The 19,572-nt window shown below is 36.8% G+C and overlaps 1 protein-coding gene across 1 annotated transcript in view; it reads right to left on the reverse strand.

Annotated features, from left to right (window-relative positions):
• Positions 1 to 303: 303 nt before the first annotated feature.
• Positions 304 to 19,572, reverse strand: part of LOC103031735 (kelch-like protein 12) — a 32,666-nt gene continuing 13,397 nt past the window's right edge. Inside the window, exons 4-12 of the mRNA XM_022671014.2 lie at positions 16,364 to 16,581; positions 13,349 to 13,498; positions 13,101 to 13,215; positions 11,842 to 11,948; positions 9,330 to 9,525; positions 6,683 to 6,841; positions 6,420 to 6,518; positions 5,464 to 5,650; positions 304 to 3,840 (exon numbers count right to left, since the gene is read on the reverse strand). Coding sequence (XP_022526735.1) covers positions 3,714 to 3,840; positions 5,464 to 5,650; positions 6,420 to 6,518; positions 6,683 to 6,841; positions 9,330 to 9,525; positions 11,842 to 11,948; positions 13,101 to 13,215; positions 13,349 to 13,498; positions 16,364 to 16,581 — 1,358 coding nt within the window. The 3' untranslated portion in view covers positions 304 to 3,713. The remainder of the gene's footprint in view (positions 3,841 to 5,463; positions 5,651 to 6,419; positions 6,519 to 6,682; positions 6,842 to 9,329; positions 9,526 to 11,841; positions 11,949 to 13,100; positions 13,216 to 13,348; positions 13,499 to 16,363; positions 16,582 to 19,572) is intronic.

A 19,572-nucleotide genomic window follows, 5' to 3' on the forward strand; every position in this document is an offset into this window, starting at 1 on the left:
TTTACATACAAGTATTACAAGTATTATTTTATTTAATTAACATGTTACAGCTCCATGTCTATAAATTTCATACTAATTACAAATAGTAAATAGTGTAGTATAGACTAGTATTAAGTTAGATTATAATTAAATATCTACAATACCTACTCAACATGGAAAGAAGTATTTTGAAGGAATTAAATTGTGGTTAAAGTCCTTATATATGAAAAAGCCTGAAATTTGGGAATTTACAATAAAACCTTTCAGGAGCAACTCCCTGCTGGACCAGTTCACCTTAAAGAACAGGGAAAAGAACGAACACAGTTTTATCTGACGTACAGACAATTTATTACACATCTTTTTCATAGTCGCAAACTATTCACAATTATATCAGTCCGATTAGATCAGTACATCAAACATACATACAAACAATCTCTCAAAATGATGAATACATATCTACAGAACAGTACAAACACTTCACGTGTGATCATGAGCAACAGTTTTACACACAGGGAGCACAGGAGCAAAAACTCCTCTGTTCTTTTCGATTCTCTTTAAATGCACTTAAACCGGTTTACAGTAAACACTGCAGAACTGGCTGATAACGTCTCTGTGGAGCTGAATACACAGTACACATCTGCTGATGTTGGTAAGACAATCACATTGATTCATTAAAGGTACACCAAGTATACTTCAATGGATTGTATACTTTATGACTGATGGGATTGCTAGCGACATAGCTAACAACATGAATGCTGTGGAAAAGGCATTTTCTGAACACGTTTAAGTTTTTCCCATCAGTAAACCATGTTCTGCACTTCATAAGGCCCTTTCGCTATGAGGTCGATTTTTGTGGGTGAAATATGAAATGTACGTCAAGTTCTGAAAACTGATATACATAAAACTGATGGACTGGGACACTATGAACACTTTTTGGGAATAAAACAAAGCCTGTTTGACTTGTGTCATGGAAATCTGTGTGGGTTGGGGCCTCCAAACCTGCTCACAGCCATTCCCCTACTCCCATTTCCATGTCCCGGGTTGCCAGGTATAAACAGCAGAATGTGAAAATGGGCAAGCTGGCTATTTTTCTGCTTGAACAGGTAATCACTGAGCTTCAGTAAGGTTTACTAACCATAGTTGTAAAACCATAAATAGACTATTGTAGAAAAGGCATTTTCTGAACATGTATGTTGCCATGAATTTTTTTTTTAGGTCCCATCAACAGCAAACCACATTCCACACTTCAAAAGGCCCCTTTGCACTGAGGTCGATTTTTATGGATGAAAAAAACGGAACGCACCTCAAGTTCTGAAAACTAATATATGTATATCTTTTGCACAAAGTCTGAAACTGATGGACTGTGACATTATGAACAGTTTTTGGAATTAATAATACACTTGTCTGACTTGCATCACAGAAATCTGTGTGGGTTTTGGCCTCCAAACCTGTTCACCACCATTTCGCTATTCCCATATTCACACCCCGGGTTGCCAGGTATAGACAACAGAATGAGAACAGTGTGCTGAAGCCATGAAAATGGGCGAGCTGGCTATTTTTCTGCTGCAAAAAAATCACTGAGCATCAGTAAGGTATATAATCCATAAACCATAGCTGGAACATTGTAGAAAAGTCATTTTCTGACTTACAGTAGATACAGAATCACCAGCACTGTAATCTGTTGTACCCGTACTGCTCTGTAATTAATCTACAGATACAGTAGATACAGAATCACCAGCACTGTAATCTGTTGTACCCGTACTGCTCTGTAATTAATCTACAGTTACAGTAGATACAGAATCACCAGCACCGTAATCTGTTGTACCCGTACTGCTCTGTAATTAATCTACAGTTACAGTAGATACAGAATCACCAGCACTGTAATCTGTTGTACCCGTACTGCTCTGTAATTAATCTCCAGTTACAGTAGATACAGAATCACCAGCACTGTAATCTGTTGTACCCATACTGCCCTGTAATTAATCTACAGTTACAGTAGATACAGAATCACCAGCACCGTAATCTGTTGTACCCATACTGCTGCATGTCATGCCTGCACATCGCCAAGAGTTTTATTCTTCTATTGTTTAATGGGTGATGATAGCCTGACACAACTTCCTGTAAATGGTCTGAACAAAGTCAGAACCGTGCCAAATTGGATCATGTTTCAGCTTATGTGGACAAAGACCTCCTCTTATGGTCAGACCGAATAATGGTCCTCTGGTCCGAGCCGTGGTTTGCGGTTTGAAAGTCCTGACCAAATAACGTGTAGGTGTAAAAGCTCCCTCTTATTTTTAACAGTGTGGTTGCAGAAAGAGCATTAAGATGGCAGCGGAACAGCTGATTGTGTTGAGATCAGAGCACAGAAACCCATACTCTGATTGAACAGTCTGACTGTTTAAGTGTGGAAGGTAAACTTACTGTGCAGAATATGTTCACAATGTCCAGAAGCACCATACTATCTACCATCATCTATGGGATTTGCAGGAAACTGGAATAATGGACCATCAATCAACAGTGGATTGTGGTCAGAACAATCAGTATTCCAGATCATTAGTGGAAGAAATGGACACTGTGAGCTCTGGATAAAAGATGAAAAGAACCATCCAGACTATCAAAAAAGTCCAAAAGAAGCAAATTTATATGTGTAATGCAGCATTAATACAGACAACTACACTTCTGGGAGGTCTTTATAGGGAACTTATGATGTAACCCCTTTGTTCTTCGTTAATGATCACTAATCTTGAAAGAAAAAAAAAAGAGAGAGCAGAAGTGGACAGGGAGCGGAGAAACAGAAAGAATGGACATTAACGAGAGAGACGTATGAAAGTTTGCAGCCCCACATAAGGCAAAAAATGTCTTGTAGATTCTGTGTAAAGGTTCTAGTACGTTAAAAGCTGCTTTATTTTCTTGTTCATTCGAAAAAAATCTGGTGTACTTGTGTGAAAGGGCCTTTAATATATTATAATAATCTTTCTTTTCTTTTTTTACAGAAAATTCTACTTACTGTACCTTTAACTGAGAGGCAATGAGGAGGACTTTCAAAAGTATAGGCAGGGAGGTCCAGAGCGCAAGCAAGGACAATGATCACCAGTTCCAGACAACCTTTAAGAACCTTGCAGAACTCAAGAAGAACGTTCACTTGCAGCAGGAAATGGTGGTATCTTTTTTTTTCAATTTTTGGATCCTCTTCTTCAGTTTATAGTTTTTATATATATATATATATACACTCCAACTGCAGGTCAGAGCAGGCCGAAGCCCTTTTTTTTTTTTGCCGTAAAGGCAATAAGGCAAATAGCAGCAACAGCTGAAGCAGGCATTAATATATAATGCTGCTCTGCATTCCCAGTCTTTTTATATATATATATTTGTAGCAGTAGATCAAAATATTGCACTATTGTAGACTCGTGACCACGTCGCCGCCATCCTCGCGCACGTAACCGAACCACAGGGTCATCATGTATGGAGAGCGAAGACATCTCGGCATGCCGCACGCAGCGAGGGCATCACACACTTTACACGGATCTCAGACGGCAACAGAACTAAGGTCCAACGGAGGAAATGAGTACAGTACAGCAGATCTGCGGTTTCCAGTTCTCCCACTCCTCCATGCGATAATCACACGTGGCACATAGTAGCAGATCAGTCTCAGATATTAGCTGCCAATCACCAGCACAAATGCTTCGTCCACCACGTGTCTTACTGAGTTTAAAAGCAGTCCAGCAGCCGTGCCCTCACTTCTCCCGCAGCACGCAGACCCCGGCGTCACAGCGCTGAGTGGCCATGGAGGTCACCACCTCCCAGCTGTCCAGCACAGGGTCGTAACATTCGATACTGCTCAGCAAGGAGTTACCGTCATATCTGCCAACAGAGCAGAGAGGACAAAAATCATGATACAAGTTAGTCAGATTGTAGTGCTGTAGGGTAGGGCTGCAACGATTAATCGATATACAAACAATTAGTCGACTACAAATTTCACTGTCGACTAATCGCACTGCAAAAAACTAAATCTTAACAAGCAAAATTATCTAATTTTAAGTAATTAAATCTTATTTTTTTCCTCTGATAAGACTTATTGCCTTACTAAGCATTGTAAGTGTATAATTGATTTACTTATTTTAGGAATAATGCTTATATTAAGTCTTATTAAGAATTTTACACCTTATTTTAGGTAATTTGAGCTAATAATAAGCACAAAAAAAATCACCAGTCAAGTTATTCTGATTCTTGTGTACAAAGTTAAAGCACAAAACAATGGATTTTTGCTTGATTTAAGTCTTACATCACTAATTTCGAGACTTCGTGATTGCTTATTTTAAGAAATCTTACAAAGGAAAATTTGCTCACCTCATTAGCAGATTTGTTTGCTTAATTTAAACATTTACATCTCAGTTTACATATATTTTGTCTAGTTTTTTTCCAATGGATTTTTTGCAGTTTGTTAATTTGTAAAAGTATTGCATTACACAAAGTGCTGGGGACAGAAGTGTGCTGGGAAATGGGTAAATGGATTACTTTAACAATTTAAATTCAACTCAGACACAACAGATTTACTTACTAAATTTGGTTCTTCTCACGTTTAAACAAAAACTAGACATTTAAATGCCTTTTAAACTTCATGTTCAACTGTTTTTCTATTGTTTTAAGAGATGGAGGACATGGCAGAAATAATCGTTGACTAATCAACTAATCGAAAAAAAAATAATGATCAGATTAGTCGACTACCAAAATGATCATTAGTTGCAGCCCTACCGCAGGGGTAAAATGATTCCTCGTGTAATTAGACTAATGACTTTTTTTGGCTTATTTTTATACATATGGTGCAATGGATTATATTATGCATTTTAAGAGACACTATAATGAATTTCAATACTTCGATAGCTGCAGCCCTATATTAAGGACTAATGCTTTTGTGATAAAACAAGGTTTTTGCAGGTTTCATTGAGTTAAACCGTGTAAAGCCATTTTTAAATAGCAACTCCTTGTTTCCTGCCCAAAATGATCAAACATTTGTTTTGGTTACCTGTACAAGTTTCTGATAAAAATATTGTCCAGTTAAAATCTTGCAAAATGTGTGGCACTTTTATTAGTGTACACTACAATTTTTCCCCCCAAAAAACTTTAACGCTTAATTTTTCTACAAATTGCCCCTTTATGTGTGCAAAATCACTCCAAAATGAGGGAAAAAAGGAAACAACAGTTACTTTACTATTATTTTCCATGTTCAGAACTACACTGTTAAACAGTAAAAAGGAACGAAACGCAGCTACCAAAAGTTCAGAGAGTGTAAATTAATCTCAAAATGTTTACTGAATGCGTTGCTTGACACATTTGGCACTTGCTGCTATCTCTCGGCTACACTGTCACAGGAAATGACTGGTGTCCTGTAGCTCTGTCACTTGGTAGTGTGAATGCATGGTCAGGCTCTGCTACTTCATTTTGGGTTCTGTAAGTTTAAATGAAGTAACTATGTTGAGATCTTACCCTGCAATAGCATATAGTCGCCCCCTTAGTACTGTAGCTCCCACATAGCAGCGAGGCGTGGTCATGGGCGCCACTGTCGTCCAATAGTCTGTTCGGATGTTGTAAACCTCTACAGACGCAAGATGGGCTGTGCCATCAAACCCTCCGACTACATAAATGTGGTCATTTAGCAGAGCCACCCCTGCACCTATAACACAAAATGAGCAATACGCAAAATGCAATGATTATACTGCAGTATTTATATATACACACATTTATACAGCGGTTGGACAATGAAACTGAAACACCTGGTTTTAGAGCACAATAATTGATTGTGGTGACGGACAGTTCTGGTGGAAACAGGAGAGTTGAGGTGCACATTGAATTCTGCGTGATTTGATCAGCCGTGGTTTTATGTTTTTTGGATACAATCCGGGTTAGCACCCGAACATCCCTTTCAGACAGCTTCCTCTTACAGCGTCCACAGTTAATCCTGTTGGATGTGGTTGGTCCTTCTTGGTGGTATGCTGACATTACCCTGGATACCGTGGCTCTTGATGCATCACAAAGACTTGCTGTCTTGGTCACAGATGCTCCAGCAAGACGTGCACCAACAATTTGTCCTCTTTTGAACTCTGGTATGTCCCCCATAATGTTGTGTGCATTGCAATATTTAGAGCAGAACTGTGCTCTTACTCTGATAATTGAACCTTCACACTCTGCTCTTACTGGTGCAATGTGCAATTAATGAAGACCGGCCACAAGGCTGCTCCAATTTAGCCATAAAACCTCCCACACTAAAATGACAGGTGTTTCAGTTTCATTCTCCAACCCCTGTAAATACACTATTCTACCAAAAGGATCTGCCCACCTGCATTGCTGTAATAATAGTGTATACAATACACGTACAATTTTTATTAAAGTAGCGGGGTGCCAGTTAAATAATCTGGAGACAAATACTAAAGAAATTAACTTACCAGAACGCTTGTTGGCCATTGGCGTGACGCTGGTCCAGTGACCAGTGTGTGGGTCATAGCGCTCTACTGAATTCAGGATGTTCAAGCCATCATAGCCACCTGTAATTACAAAATTGCAAGTTAATATGAAACTAAAAAACAATATTTACTTTATTTTACCTAAATATAACATAATATATGATGAATGTAATTTTTCATTGTACAATGACTGGCTTAAGGCTGGAATACAGTATTAAAAATATTGTCCTTAAATTCCCACATACCTAAACAGTAGATGAGCCCACTGGCCACTACAAGTCCCGCCCCCTCTCTGGCAGTCTGCATATCTCCCAGCATGCTCCACTGGTCAATGTTGGGGTCGTATCTCTCCATGCTGGTGTGCCGCCGACTTCCATCAAACCCCCCAGCAACATAAATCATATCTGAATAAAAGAAAATAGAGGTCTGTTAAATAAGCCATAACATTAACACCACTACAGTAACGTCTGTTAAGGGGTGGATATATCGTATCAGAAGCAAATGAACAGTCAGTTCTTGAAGCTGACGTGTTGAAACAGGAAATGTGGACAAGCTTTTGAATCAAAGACATATTGCAAAATTTTAACACTGCAAATTTGACTTTGTATTAAGGAAGAAATAGGATTATGCTTAATTTTTTATTTGTTCGACGTGACATTGCACATCCTGCAATGTATCTATTGGGTATGCACACATATGACCACATATTTTGGTTACACAAAAAAAAGTAACATTTTATCTAAAATCTAGTAATAATAAAGCAGGTAAAAGTTGTCCAAGTCCAATTTTCTGACCAAATACTGATATTCTGTCTGAATGTTTTGTGCTTTGTACGTGGCACTCATGCGCGACAGAACAATGCTTCACATTAAGTTTCCCTTTGATCACAGCCAGAATCTCAAGAGCTATGAATGAGTTCAGACTGCAGCCAAGCTAATTACTGAGAATTCACTCCAGCTCACTGAAAACGACATTCACTATTCACTAGGGCTGCAACTAAATGATTATTTTGGTAGTCAACTAATCTGATGATCCTTTTTCTGACTAGTCGATTAGTCACTGATTATTTCTGCCATGTCCTCCATCTCTAAAAATAACAGAAAAACAGCTAAACATGAGATTTAAAAAAGCAACGTGGAGAATACTGATATTTAAAGGATAAATATGTAACCTGTTGTGTTTGGGCACTTTTGGAGACACAGACCAAGTTTCTTCTGTCCCCAGCACTTTGTGTAATGCGGTAGTGTTACAAATTAACGATTAGTCGACAATTAAATTTGTAGCCGACAAACTTATCGACCAATCGTTGCAGCTGTACTACTCACTCACTTTCAGGTTTTTATTTTTTTTATTTCCTTTGAAAGTACAGCTGTGTTTGGTCAGTTAATTTGGAAATCTGCATGAAACCACTCATTTTCTGTTTTTTTTTTTTCTTCATCCTTTTTCCTTCGGTTTGACATAAAAGTAGCATGAATTCCGGCTGCTCAGACAGAAATGTATCAGATTTCAATACCTCAAATTGGAATTGTGAAAATTCAGATTCTGTGTGTTTTTTGCTGTTTACACAGCCACACAAACGACACACCTGTCCACACAACAAGTAAATGTGGCCCAAATCCGATCTTTTACAGCAAACATGACTTAAGCCATAAAAGATCGTATTTGGGTCACTTTACTTGCTGTGAGAACAAAGCCTAGGTTTCAGAAATGGTGTGTAAATGCCTCCAATAACAACAGTACCATCACAGATATTTCATCTTACCCAGGTTTGAGAAACAACAGTACTGGATTAACACATGGGGAGGCTTGCTTAACTGACACGGAAACTAATACAGGGTTTGGGCAATCTGTGGGCTAAGCAGATTCTCTGTGTTGAAATCAGCAGCTCACTCAACTCGTTTGGTAAGCAGGTCTAGTTACTACAGCCTTATTCATTACAGCCTGCAGTTTCACTCTCAGACTATAGCATGACAAAGTTCTCCAGAATAACCTCAGAACAACATTTTAACCACAAGCCTTGTAATACAAACTCAGTTTAGAAAGTTTTAAAAATAATAGTAGGGGTGTCACGATTTCGATATTTCATCGAAATCGATCGAAAATTATGTCATGGTCTTGAGCCTCGAAGTCAAAAAGAGGATTGACGATCCCTCCCTCTAAACTACGCAAATGGATCAGCACACGGACGGCGCTGATGCCGCGGACATTGAGACTGCTCAAAGAGCAGCCCTTTCTCCAGAGAATGTGGACATTCCCATCTTCTTAAAGAAAAATTTGAAAATATAAAAATAACAGTTGTTTTGTCTAGCCTCAAATATGTTAATAGTTTTGGTACCTTAAGGAGCATCTTTCTCTCAGATGAAGTTAATAATATATCTTTATTAAAGAAAAAAACTTGTCATTCTCAGGGACCGAAAAAGTCTAAAAGTCTTATTTTTCATATGTAACTGTTATAGTAGGATAGAGTTCAGTTTGTTAAGGCTCTAATTGTTCTATTATTTTGTACATGACTGTTCCTGTATTTTTTATTATTTATTTTATGTTGCACATTGGTGTTTTAATAGTGCACACTGCTGCTACCAAAAAAAAGCCACTAGATGGCATTACATATATATCTTAATTAGATTATTTAAATTTGACCATTAGTGCCTAATGTGGTGTATTACAGATCACTTGTATCACTTTACATCACTTATATCAAGCCCACCTTTTGAAATAAGATATTGTAAATTTGATGAATCAAACCAATGACTGACCATAGACTAATCTAAAACTGGCATAGAAAAAAGAAAATTGAGAATCGAATCGAATTGTGACCCTAAAATCGGAAATAAAATCGAATCGAGGATTTAGAGAATCGTGACACCGCTAAAGAATAGAAGACAAATGAACCTCCGAGTGTGGTTGCTCCTGCCAGGCCTCGTCGTACGTTCATGGTGGCGACAGTGTACCAAACTCCATCTTCATCCGCTGTGTAGTCCAGACACTCCACAGAGCTGAGACGTGACCGGCCGTCGTAGCCTCCGATTACGTACACGCGATCGTTTAGGGAAACGGTAGCAACGTAACGCCGCTTACGTGCAATGTTCTGCAATGCAAAAACAGCCAAAAAAACAGAATTATACAACTTTTAGATATTCAAACAGTGATGCCAAGTTGCAGGGACTATCAGAGTTAGTGTTTTACAGAGACAATTATGTCTGTTCACATGGACAATTGTAGCCAGACACCACCGGTCACCATCACTACACCCACTAAACTGCACTATCCACTGCTGGTGGTAATATATAAGTCTTCTATGGTGTATTCCCAGTACACACATTACACTGTGACTGGAAATATATTAAATATATTACAGCACCAGTTTGTACACACCTCCTCTCATTTAGTGTGTTATATTACTTTGTGTGATTTTGTACATTGCAAATTTAATATTGAAGACTACATTAAAGCTATACAGGAACACATGCCTAACTATTCTAAAAACTAAGTGTTAAACAAACCAGAATCTGTTTTATACTTTAGACAGGGTTTCTACACTTTTTAACCAATACATTTCCATGATTCTTTCATGAATTTTCCGTCATGCCTTCAAGCCAAATTTTAATGCACATACGATTTTTTAAAAACAGTGCTTACATAGACAGTAAAACCAAAAATCAACTAAAACTACAATCGGAAATTGATAATTATAGGCCTAAAACGAAACTAACACACAATTTCTAATAATAAAATGTAAGTGTAGGGTGTTATATTACTGAATTAACTTGGAGCTGATGTGTTTGTAGCTCAAAATATATTATTTTTATCGATAAATGAAAACACTAAGATTTGTATATGTAATTTCCATGATTTTCCCAAACCTTCTTGCTATTTTTATTTTACCAAAACTTATCCAGGCCTGGAACTTGCGATTTTCAAGGAATTTCATGACCGCACAAACCCATTTTTAGTCACACTTCTCTTTGAGGACAGATCTGCAGACTCTTGGTGAGATTTTAATCTCAGTATCTTCATGAGGGAGAGTCACCTGGAATAGTTTTCTCAGCGTCTTGAAGGAAGGAGTTTCTGGAGGTGCTGAACAATAGTTGCTGCTTTTCATTCCTTCACGCTGTGAAGCTCCAGCTCATCCCAATTAAATCACCTCAAATCACCATCTCAGTTCATCAGCTTTAGATCAGGGGATTAATGTGAAGAAATAACACTTTTTTACTGTTTACTACATAATTCCATATGTGTCCCTTAATCGTTTTTTTATGTCTTTAACATTAATCTACAATGTAGAAAATGATCAAATAAAAAAGAAAAGAAAAACATTGAATGAGAAAGTATGTCCAAACTTTTCTATAGCTGATTTATATTTTAAGTTCAGCTCAATATCCATAACATCTTTAAAATCCTCCTCTGAAAGACACTTTCTGAAAAGTTCCCTTCATCTGCAGACCTTGGACCTTTAGAAACTGAGTTCAGACTGAAGTTCAGTCACAAAGCAGAGAACAGATAATAGAGGATCATATGACGCAGCACTTTCCTCGGGCATGTGCTTCCCCTGTTATGAACAGCGAGTGTGTGACATTTAAAAGCTGTGCTCATTCTTTTTAGTAACACATTACATTATACTGCTGTGGACAGGATGCTTTTACTGCTTTTTTACACAATATTCATATTAACACATATCAGCACATTTTAAAAAAAAATTTAATTGATAAATAGATTTGTATAAAAACTAAATTGACAAACATAAAAAATGGTTTTCAACATAAATTTCAACATAAAAACCCATTAAATTTCACTTAAAACATTCACATTCAATTAGATCTGTTTCCTTACTTCCCTCATTTTATCCAATATTTTTCCCCAGACACAAAAACATTCAAATTCCGTCATTAGCAACTTTCTGAATTACTTTAGTGAAAAGGGGAGTTTTATGTATATATATATTCAACATTTCAGTAGTTTGCGTATCCCCGGCTAGTTATCACTATTTTGGGACAAAGCAAAAAAAAAAAAAAAAAGAACCCCATAAAATATACAATGCTCTTTATCCCTTGTGAAAAATGAATATATTTCCATACAATAATGATATACATGGTATAGATTCATAATAGTTATAGTTCATTATTCTGTAACATTTTTAAAGCCTTGATTATAACTGAAAATGTTTTAGGTTAGCAGAGGAGAAGAGAAATAAACAGCATATTGGCGAGTAGTGATGCAGTGATGCACTTCCTGAATAAACCGTGTATTTATTAGCCTTATTAGTCTGTTATTACATGTTGCCTTAAAATTTTCATTAGTAAACTCCTGTATAAAAGAGATTTTATGTTTTATATTTTTTGTTTTTAAATATTGGACAGTAGACTGGTTTGTCTTAAATCTTTAGCTTACACAACATTTCACTTACAGGCAGAAAACTCCATTCTTGGGTTTTGGGATCGTACTTTTCCACAACGTCAATTGGGGACTGCTGACTGCCAAACCCACCGATCACCAGCAGGACTTCTTTGGCACCTAAAACCAATCAGCAAAAAGGTACGATAATGGAAATCTTCACAAATATTTAAATAAGCGGCTGTAAGTATTTTAGTAATTTTTGATGCACTGTAAACTATAAACTGACATGTCAAATGTCATGGGTTAGCAGTATGTCAAATCATCACTAAGGACCCTAACTAACACCCAGCGCCACGATGTTCATTGCTATCTTACACCCAGTCTTACACAGTCTATTTTCTCACCTTCGGTCTGCATCATGAACAAGCAGGTCGGTTTCCTCTGCTAAGAAGTGTTGGACATGTCTAGGTAGCTGCACTGTTAAAATCACAATCCACTAAAAAGTCAGAGCTCACCTGACTCCCATGCTTAATTAAGAGAATTAAGACATGTATTTTGAGTTTAGCTTCGAGCAGCATAAGGTGTACTTTTCTTGTCGTTACGATAGCAAAGACACCCTGACAAGCCCTAAATCAAGCTGAATGGTGCACGGTCCACGGCTCGCCTATAGATACACCTGTATAAGTCTTATTAACTTATACATGTTAGCTTCCATAAAACAAATGTCAAAAATCATTAAACACTATACAGCTCTGGAAAAATAAGAGAACACTTAAAAATGATGAGTTTCTTTGATTTTACCAAATTAAAAAAAAACTCTGGAACATAATTAAGAGGAAGATGGATGATCACAAGCCATCAAACCAAAATGAACTGCTTGGATTGTTGCACCAGGAGTGTAAAGCATGAAGTTATCCAAAAGCAGTGTGTAAGACTGGTGGAGGAGAACATGATGCCAAGATGCATGAAAACTGTGATTAAAAAGCAGGGTTATTCCACCAAATATTGATTTCTAAACTCTTAAAACTTGAACTATGAATGTGAACTTGGTTTTCTTTGCATTATTTGAGGTAGTTTATAGAATAAACAACCATGTTCATTTTACTCAAACAAAAACCTATAAATAGCTAAATCAGAGGAACTGATTCAGAAACTGAAGTGCTCTCTTCATTTTTTTCAGAGCTGTATGATGCTAGTTTCTGACCTATAACATTTGGCAAGTCAGTGTATAGTGCACACCTTAGTTCTGTTCTAGAACAGGACTTGTTCTAGTGGTGGAACAGGTTTAACTTGGCGGTAAATCAAGCAGAAACGCGGGAAAGAGCTCACCTAGTCTGGCTTGAGTTCGAGGTCCCTGCATCTCGCTGCGTAACTCAGGCCTCAGGTGAAACTTCTTGGCTTCATCCACGAGATCCCGACAGGCCAGACTGCAGCGGATAAGAGGCTAAACACAGAACACAGCTTTACTAAACGCTCGGGGCTCAGGGGGAATCACAGAGAATTAGAAACAGATTCTCAGTATTCAAAGAGGAGAAAGAAATTAGCACAGATGATTAAAACACGGCTGAGAGTCTGACCTCAGAGTCGATAACGTCGGTGATGTAACGTGGCGTGAGTAAAGGCATTCGTACGTATTCCAGCATGTCGGACAGGTACGGCTCTCGCTCCTTACGGTTGTGTTTAACCCAGTTTAACACAGCCTCAAACACCGGCTCCTCAGAGTCCACCTAAAAAAGACACATGGCCACATTAAAGGACTATTAAGAATTATATTTACTTGACAGCAGAGCTTCAGCCAGTATTTTCTTATTTGAACTGTGTTGTAGGTCACGGTAATCTGCATAGGATGTAGCCTCTGAATATGCCCACCATTATTTCCCCTTCTCCACACTCAGGGTTGCCAGGTATAGAACACAACAGTGCAAACTGTAAGCTGCAGCCATGGAAACGGGCAAACTGGCTACGTCTCTGCTGAACAGGTTCTTGTGTAGCAGAGACTGGCATTTTGGATACTAAAACGTATTTATTCACTGATGAGCTTCAGAGAAAGACTCGTCGCTACTGTGTGGCAATCTGGCAACCTGTGTGAGCTTAGTTTTTGGGGCATTTCGACAAACAAACTCTTATGACTTCTTATTTTATGTTACCAATACCTAGCACTTCCAAATAAAAATAAACAGTCCTCAGTCACCAGCGGGGTAACATTGTATATACAACCCCAATTCCAAAAAAGTTGAAACACTGTAAGGTAATTCAACAATAAAACAAAAAAAAGACATAAAAACAGCAAAGCGTTTGTGTTATAACATATTATAACATTATATTTGTCAATACTCTTGGCATGGATGAGAATCAGATCACATTTCAATGACAAATATATCCATGAAACAATAATAAAAAAGTGTCTACGTATTTTTCTGTGGTTAAGTAAATGTTTTTTTTTTGTATTCTTTTTCCAGTTTTACTGAACTGTGGAGACTCAACATCTTCCTTTTGTGTTCCATTACATGTCTAGTTATCACACAAACCTAAATCTAGTTCAGAATGGTTTTTAAGCAAGTCAGAGCACAAGACAGACCATTACATAAAATTATTATTTTTACCATTAAATAACGCAATATCCCCTCTTTCTCTCACATGAAAAAAATTGCATGTCAGCATGTCTCTCTCTTTTAACCCGCAAAAAATTAACTATACAGTAAATTACAGCGTTTCTGTACACAGAGACTGGAAGATCCCTCACAATAAAGAGGACGGGCTATAAATCTAACCACAGCATGTTCTCAGTCGGGGCACAGCAGCAGTTATAGAAATAAACTCAGGAACAGAGGAGTTACAGCTTTCAGCAGGACTGAGAGTGGAAGTGGAGCAGAGAAGCAGAAAGAGAGGAATGTGGAGAAAAGAGAGGGCTGGGATTAGGAGGAATTACTGCAGGTCCAAACTTGAATTTTATGCTCTTTAATAGTTTGTGGTTTTTAAAGAATAACAGAGAATAACAGATTCAAACCTGTGGACTTACCCATGCGTATTCATGTGTGTGTGTGTGTGTGTGTGTGTGTGTGTGTTCAATAACTGAGCAAGTCTATGCCAGTTCAATGTCTCTACCACCAGGATGTTTCAATCTATACGGCCATTGAATGAAAGACACAATCTTCTCGCTATATTTATGTTATTTCTCACGGGCCAGAAAGATCTGAGCAATCAGAGGAGACAATGTGCTTGTGTGGTTTACTGGTGCACATTTTGGTGCGTTTAGGCCTGCGCCTGTGTGAAACTAAACCAAACAGAGGGAGAAAACGCTGCTAATAAACATTACATTACATTACATTTGGCAGATGCTTTAGTCCAATTAATATTTTGAAATTTTGAAATTAATAGAAGTTAAAGGAAAATAATGGGATAGAGGGGTAGAAGGAAATGAGGTTAGAAGTAGTAAGTTTGTTAGAGGTGTTAGGAGAGTAAGTGCTCTTTGAAGAGCTCTAAACAAACTTATCAACTGATATGGACCATAGAAACCAAGTACAGGTGTGAAAACGTCCTTTTACCCAAATGGTTTGCACTTCTAATAAATTAATGAATAAATAAATAAAAGCTAAACCACTCGTCTCAATGATTACTGGTTCAAATTAATAAATATATAAGTGTAAGCATCATGCTGCATTCAAGGGCTGTCAAAAAAACCATGTAATGTGTAAAATGCACTAGAGTCAATGCAATAACTGGTAAAAACTCAGAACTCATCCCTGCCTCCCTACCAGATTGCAACTCCCACAAGTGCACCAGAATAAGTATAAATACGGTAGGTCTGGGTGGTTAATCAAATATATTAGATCAAATAAATAACTATTTTATTGTGTTTTTCTAAATGGAAAAATAGAGATTGTACAGACTAGTCCAAAAATAAACTTTGACTGCAGCCCACATTCACTGTGGCATTGTTTCGATAATCTTCTGCAACACCACAAGATTTATTTTAATCCAGTGCTGCTGGATAAAATTTTCAGCAAGATCTTGCAGCAGCATTGATGATGGTAGAGTCTGACCACTGCACAAAGCAGCTCTTCTCCATCCAGCACATCCCAAAGATTCTCAATGAGGTTAAGATCTGAACTCTGTGGTGAACTCTCTCTCAATCCATGTGTGAAAATGATAAATGATGAAACAGATGAAAAAATAAATCCACTGATGGAACAAGCTGGTCTATATTCAGTATATTCAGGTAGTCAGCTGACCTCATTCTTTCAGCACATACTGTTGCTGAACCTAAACCTGCAGACCAACTGCAGCATCAACCAACCCCACATCATTTACTTACTTAAATCCAGGTGGAAACTTATTTTTTTGGCCAGAAAGTTTCATGCATAGGGGGACTTTATTCCCAGGATTAAAAACACTGAGCTAACCTCTATGCAAATCCCATTAATAGAATTAGGTATTTAGGGCATGGGTAAAGTTTTAAACTTTGGTACAATGGCTAGATTAATAGGCTTCACATCCACTAAATAAAAATCCTAAAAAATAAGTAAAATAATAAATTATAACAAAAGTGGGAAATATCAACCACAATTGGCCACCAGAATAGTGTGTCTTACCTGAATCTCATCACATTTAATGAGCTTTTCCACTTCAGTCTGGCTGAGGAGCATGAACTCTTCGTGCTGCACCACCTCAGAGAAATGTTTCTGAGAGAAAAGCTCCGCCGCCTGCATCAGGTCCACGCAATTATGAGTCTCCGCAAAGTCTCGAATGCCCAGGCAGTTGGACGGGTCCAGTTGGCTGTTGAGGAAATCACAGCAAGCCCTCTTCACCCCTATACAGAACAAGAAGAGGGATGAATTAAATAGAAATAAAACAAAAAAATTAGAAAAGCAAAAAACACTAGGGGTTTGGCAAATCCAAAATATTAGTCTGAATATATATATATATATATATATATATATATATATATATATATATATATATATATATATATATATATATATATATATATATATATAAAGCACTTCGTGTTTAGCCAAATAAGTGAAAAAAGAATAATTTGTAGCGAATAATGTCTTTATTTTGAGTTGTACTGCAGTGTTTCCTCTAATGTTAGGATTTGTTTTAGCAGCGGGTGGCAGACTCACACACTGCAGAGCAGTGCTATATACAGTATGAGCATTAAGGTTAGGCGATACAGTCCTAAAACATTATAACATTTAGGGGTATTTTTGCGACAACGATTTTCATGACAAAATGGGAAAACTTTTTTTATTTAATATCAGGACAAATTAATTTCAGTAGAAACAAACAATCAAACAAAAAAACCCTATAAATGTAACTCACCAAGACAGCAAAAACTGTACATTATTGTGTACAGTAAGATATGGCACACCCCTAGTGAGCATAAATCAATAGAAATAAAGCATTTAGCTTCACGCTGAGTATTAGTTTAATCAGTTTACTACCTTTTCACACACTTCTTGTTTTTCAGCTGAAAGAGCCGAGCTGTACAGGACTTGGACTGTAACGCAGCATTGCTGAGGTACATTTTAGGGATGTCCCTGATCTGACTGGTGTGTAATTTTCAGAGGATTGTAACCGGTCAGTGTCTGAACTGCACTTAGCAGGGCATTACACATGTTGTAAAGTAACATTTGACATTGCAAAAATGTCTTTATTTTAAAATGTTTCTAACTGTTTTCACCAGTTTTCACCAGTCAGAGGCTATATATATTTGCATGTATGAATATTCATGAGCAAGAGCCGAAATCCAATCATTCCCCCCTTGCCACTCTTCCACCGGACTAAAACAGCAATATACCAGATTACCAGAACACTTTTTTTCACAAAAAACAGCTCACTTGTCATTCATTCCTCCTATGAATGAAAATGAAGGAATGAGACCTTTAATAATGAAAAACATTGTGTTTATTATTCTGCCTTTTCCCAAATGTTTTATTTTGTTCGGACGCGGCCAAACATTTTAATTCCGATGTGTCGCTACTAAAAACGAAAAGGAAAGCGAGACAGATAGGAAACTTAGAGGACGCTTAAAAAAAAATTGAAAGTCAGATATATCGATCTTGAGGACTCTATTCAGATATATCTGGATTACTCATAAAAAGAAAAGGTGAATAATACATAAATCTAACTAGCCCACAGCTTTTCACAGAGAAACGGTAGCAGAAACAGTAGCAAAGTCTGGCTGGATATCAAAACAAGACAAAAGCATCTTTTATTGAGTGCAGTATTTACACAGGCAAGCGTGTGGAAGCTCTCCAACGCTGCACACAGCAACAGCAGCACCAGCAAACTGTGCCAAACACTCTTACATTTAACAAAGCCAAACTGCTAATGGTTATTTTGTGTGATTGTTGACACTAGCCCTGTCACAATCACCATTTAACTTCTGGACAATGTTTTGTTACAGAGGAACAGTGCTGTAAAAAGGTATTTGCCACCCTATGATTGTTTTTGCTTATTTATTACGCTGGTGAAAAAAATATATACTTAAGTATGCTGTAAATATACTAAAAAAAAATTTTGTACTTAATGAAAACATATTAAAGGTGCATTAATATTATGCTTTCATCAAATGTTTAAAAGTTTAATACCTTAATCAAATTTTAAAAAAAATACAATACAGTGTTTTTCAAAAAAAAAGAGACTACTATAAAGTACACTTTTAGTTTAATGTAATTCAGTATACTTATTTCCAAATATACTTTTGTACTTTTTTAGCAAAGTGTGTTAAAAACAACTGTTACAGTAGTTCACTTAAAGTAGAATGTATCATACAACTTTTTAGAAAGTAAATTCAATTACTACTACTAACAAAAAAAAAAATTCAAGTACATTTGTAACATGCTAATAAATGTAGTACAGTATATTAATTTTTTTTTTTTACCCAACGAAGTATATTAGAAGTGTGCTACTTACAAAAGACAGGAACAAGAAGCATGTATATTTGTACTCTAATGTAAATATAGATCACATATATTTAACATCAATTCATAGTACATTTCTAATATACCCAGTATATAACAGTAATAGATATAGAAATTATACAGTTGTAATACTCATTAAATGTCATAGAATTTTACTGTAAGCATATTTAAAATATGGGGTTACATACATGAAGTAGTTTAAATGTTTAAATGTTACTTAAGTATATTTCAAATAGTTCCATTTTAGTACAGTTAAGTACACTTAGCACAATTTAAATAAGACTTTTTTACTATTTTTATACAATAAAATATAATAAGTACAAAAAAGTTGTTTTCCATTTTATCATTCTTTAAATATACTGATTAATAATAATGTGGCTACCAGAACACTTTAGTGCACTATAGCATAATAATGCTTAGTATACTTTAATCTACTATTTTAAACAAGTGTATACTTACATTTTTAAATGACAATTTCATTTAATAAGGGAAAAAATCTATCCTAAAAATGTATTTCCACCTAAATCTAATAACTTGGTTGTGCGATAACTGATAACAAGTCTTTCACATCTCTGTGGAGGAAATTTGTTCCATTCTTCTTTACAGAATTGTTTTCATTTAGCGATATAGGAGTGTTTTCCAGCATAAACAGCCTGTTTAAGATCATCCACAGCATCTTAAATCAGACTTTAACTCCCACAACGTCACAAAGTTTCGATGCTTATTCTCACTGAGGGCTCTGACCCAGTTACAGACAGACCGAGAGCAAACAGCACAAACCATCTCAGCACAACAACACAACCCCTAACCCTCAGTGAGTAAATCAGACACAGCTGAGTGGTAATGACAGGCTCCACTCGGCCATTTCCCAC

Source organism: Astyanax mexicanus, chromosome 12, assembly GCF_023375975.1.
Source record: "Astyanax mexicanus isolate ESR-SI-001 chromosome 12, AstMex3_surface, whole genome shotgun sequence".
Taxonomy (NCBI): Eukaryota; Metazoa; Chordata; class Actinopteri; order Characiformes; family Acestrorhamphidae; genus Astyanax; species Astyanax mexicanus.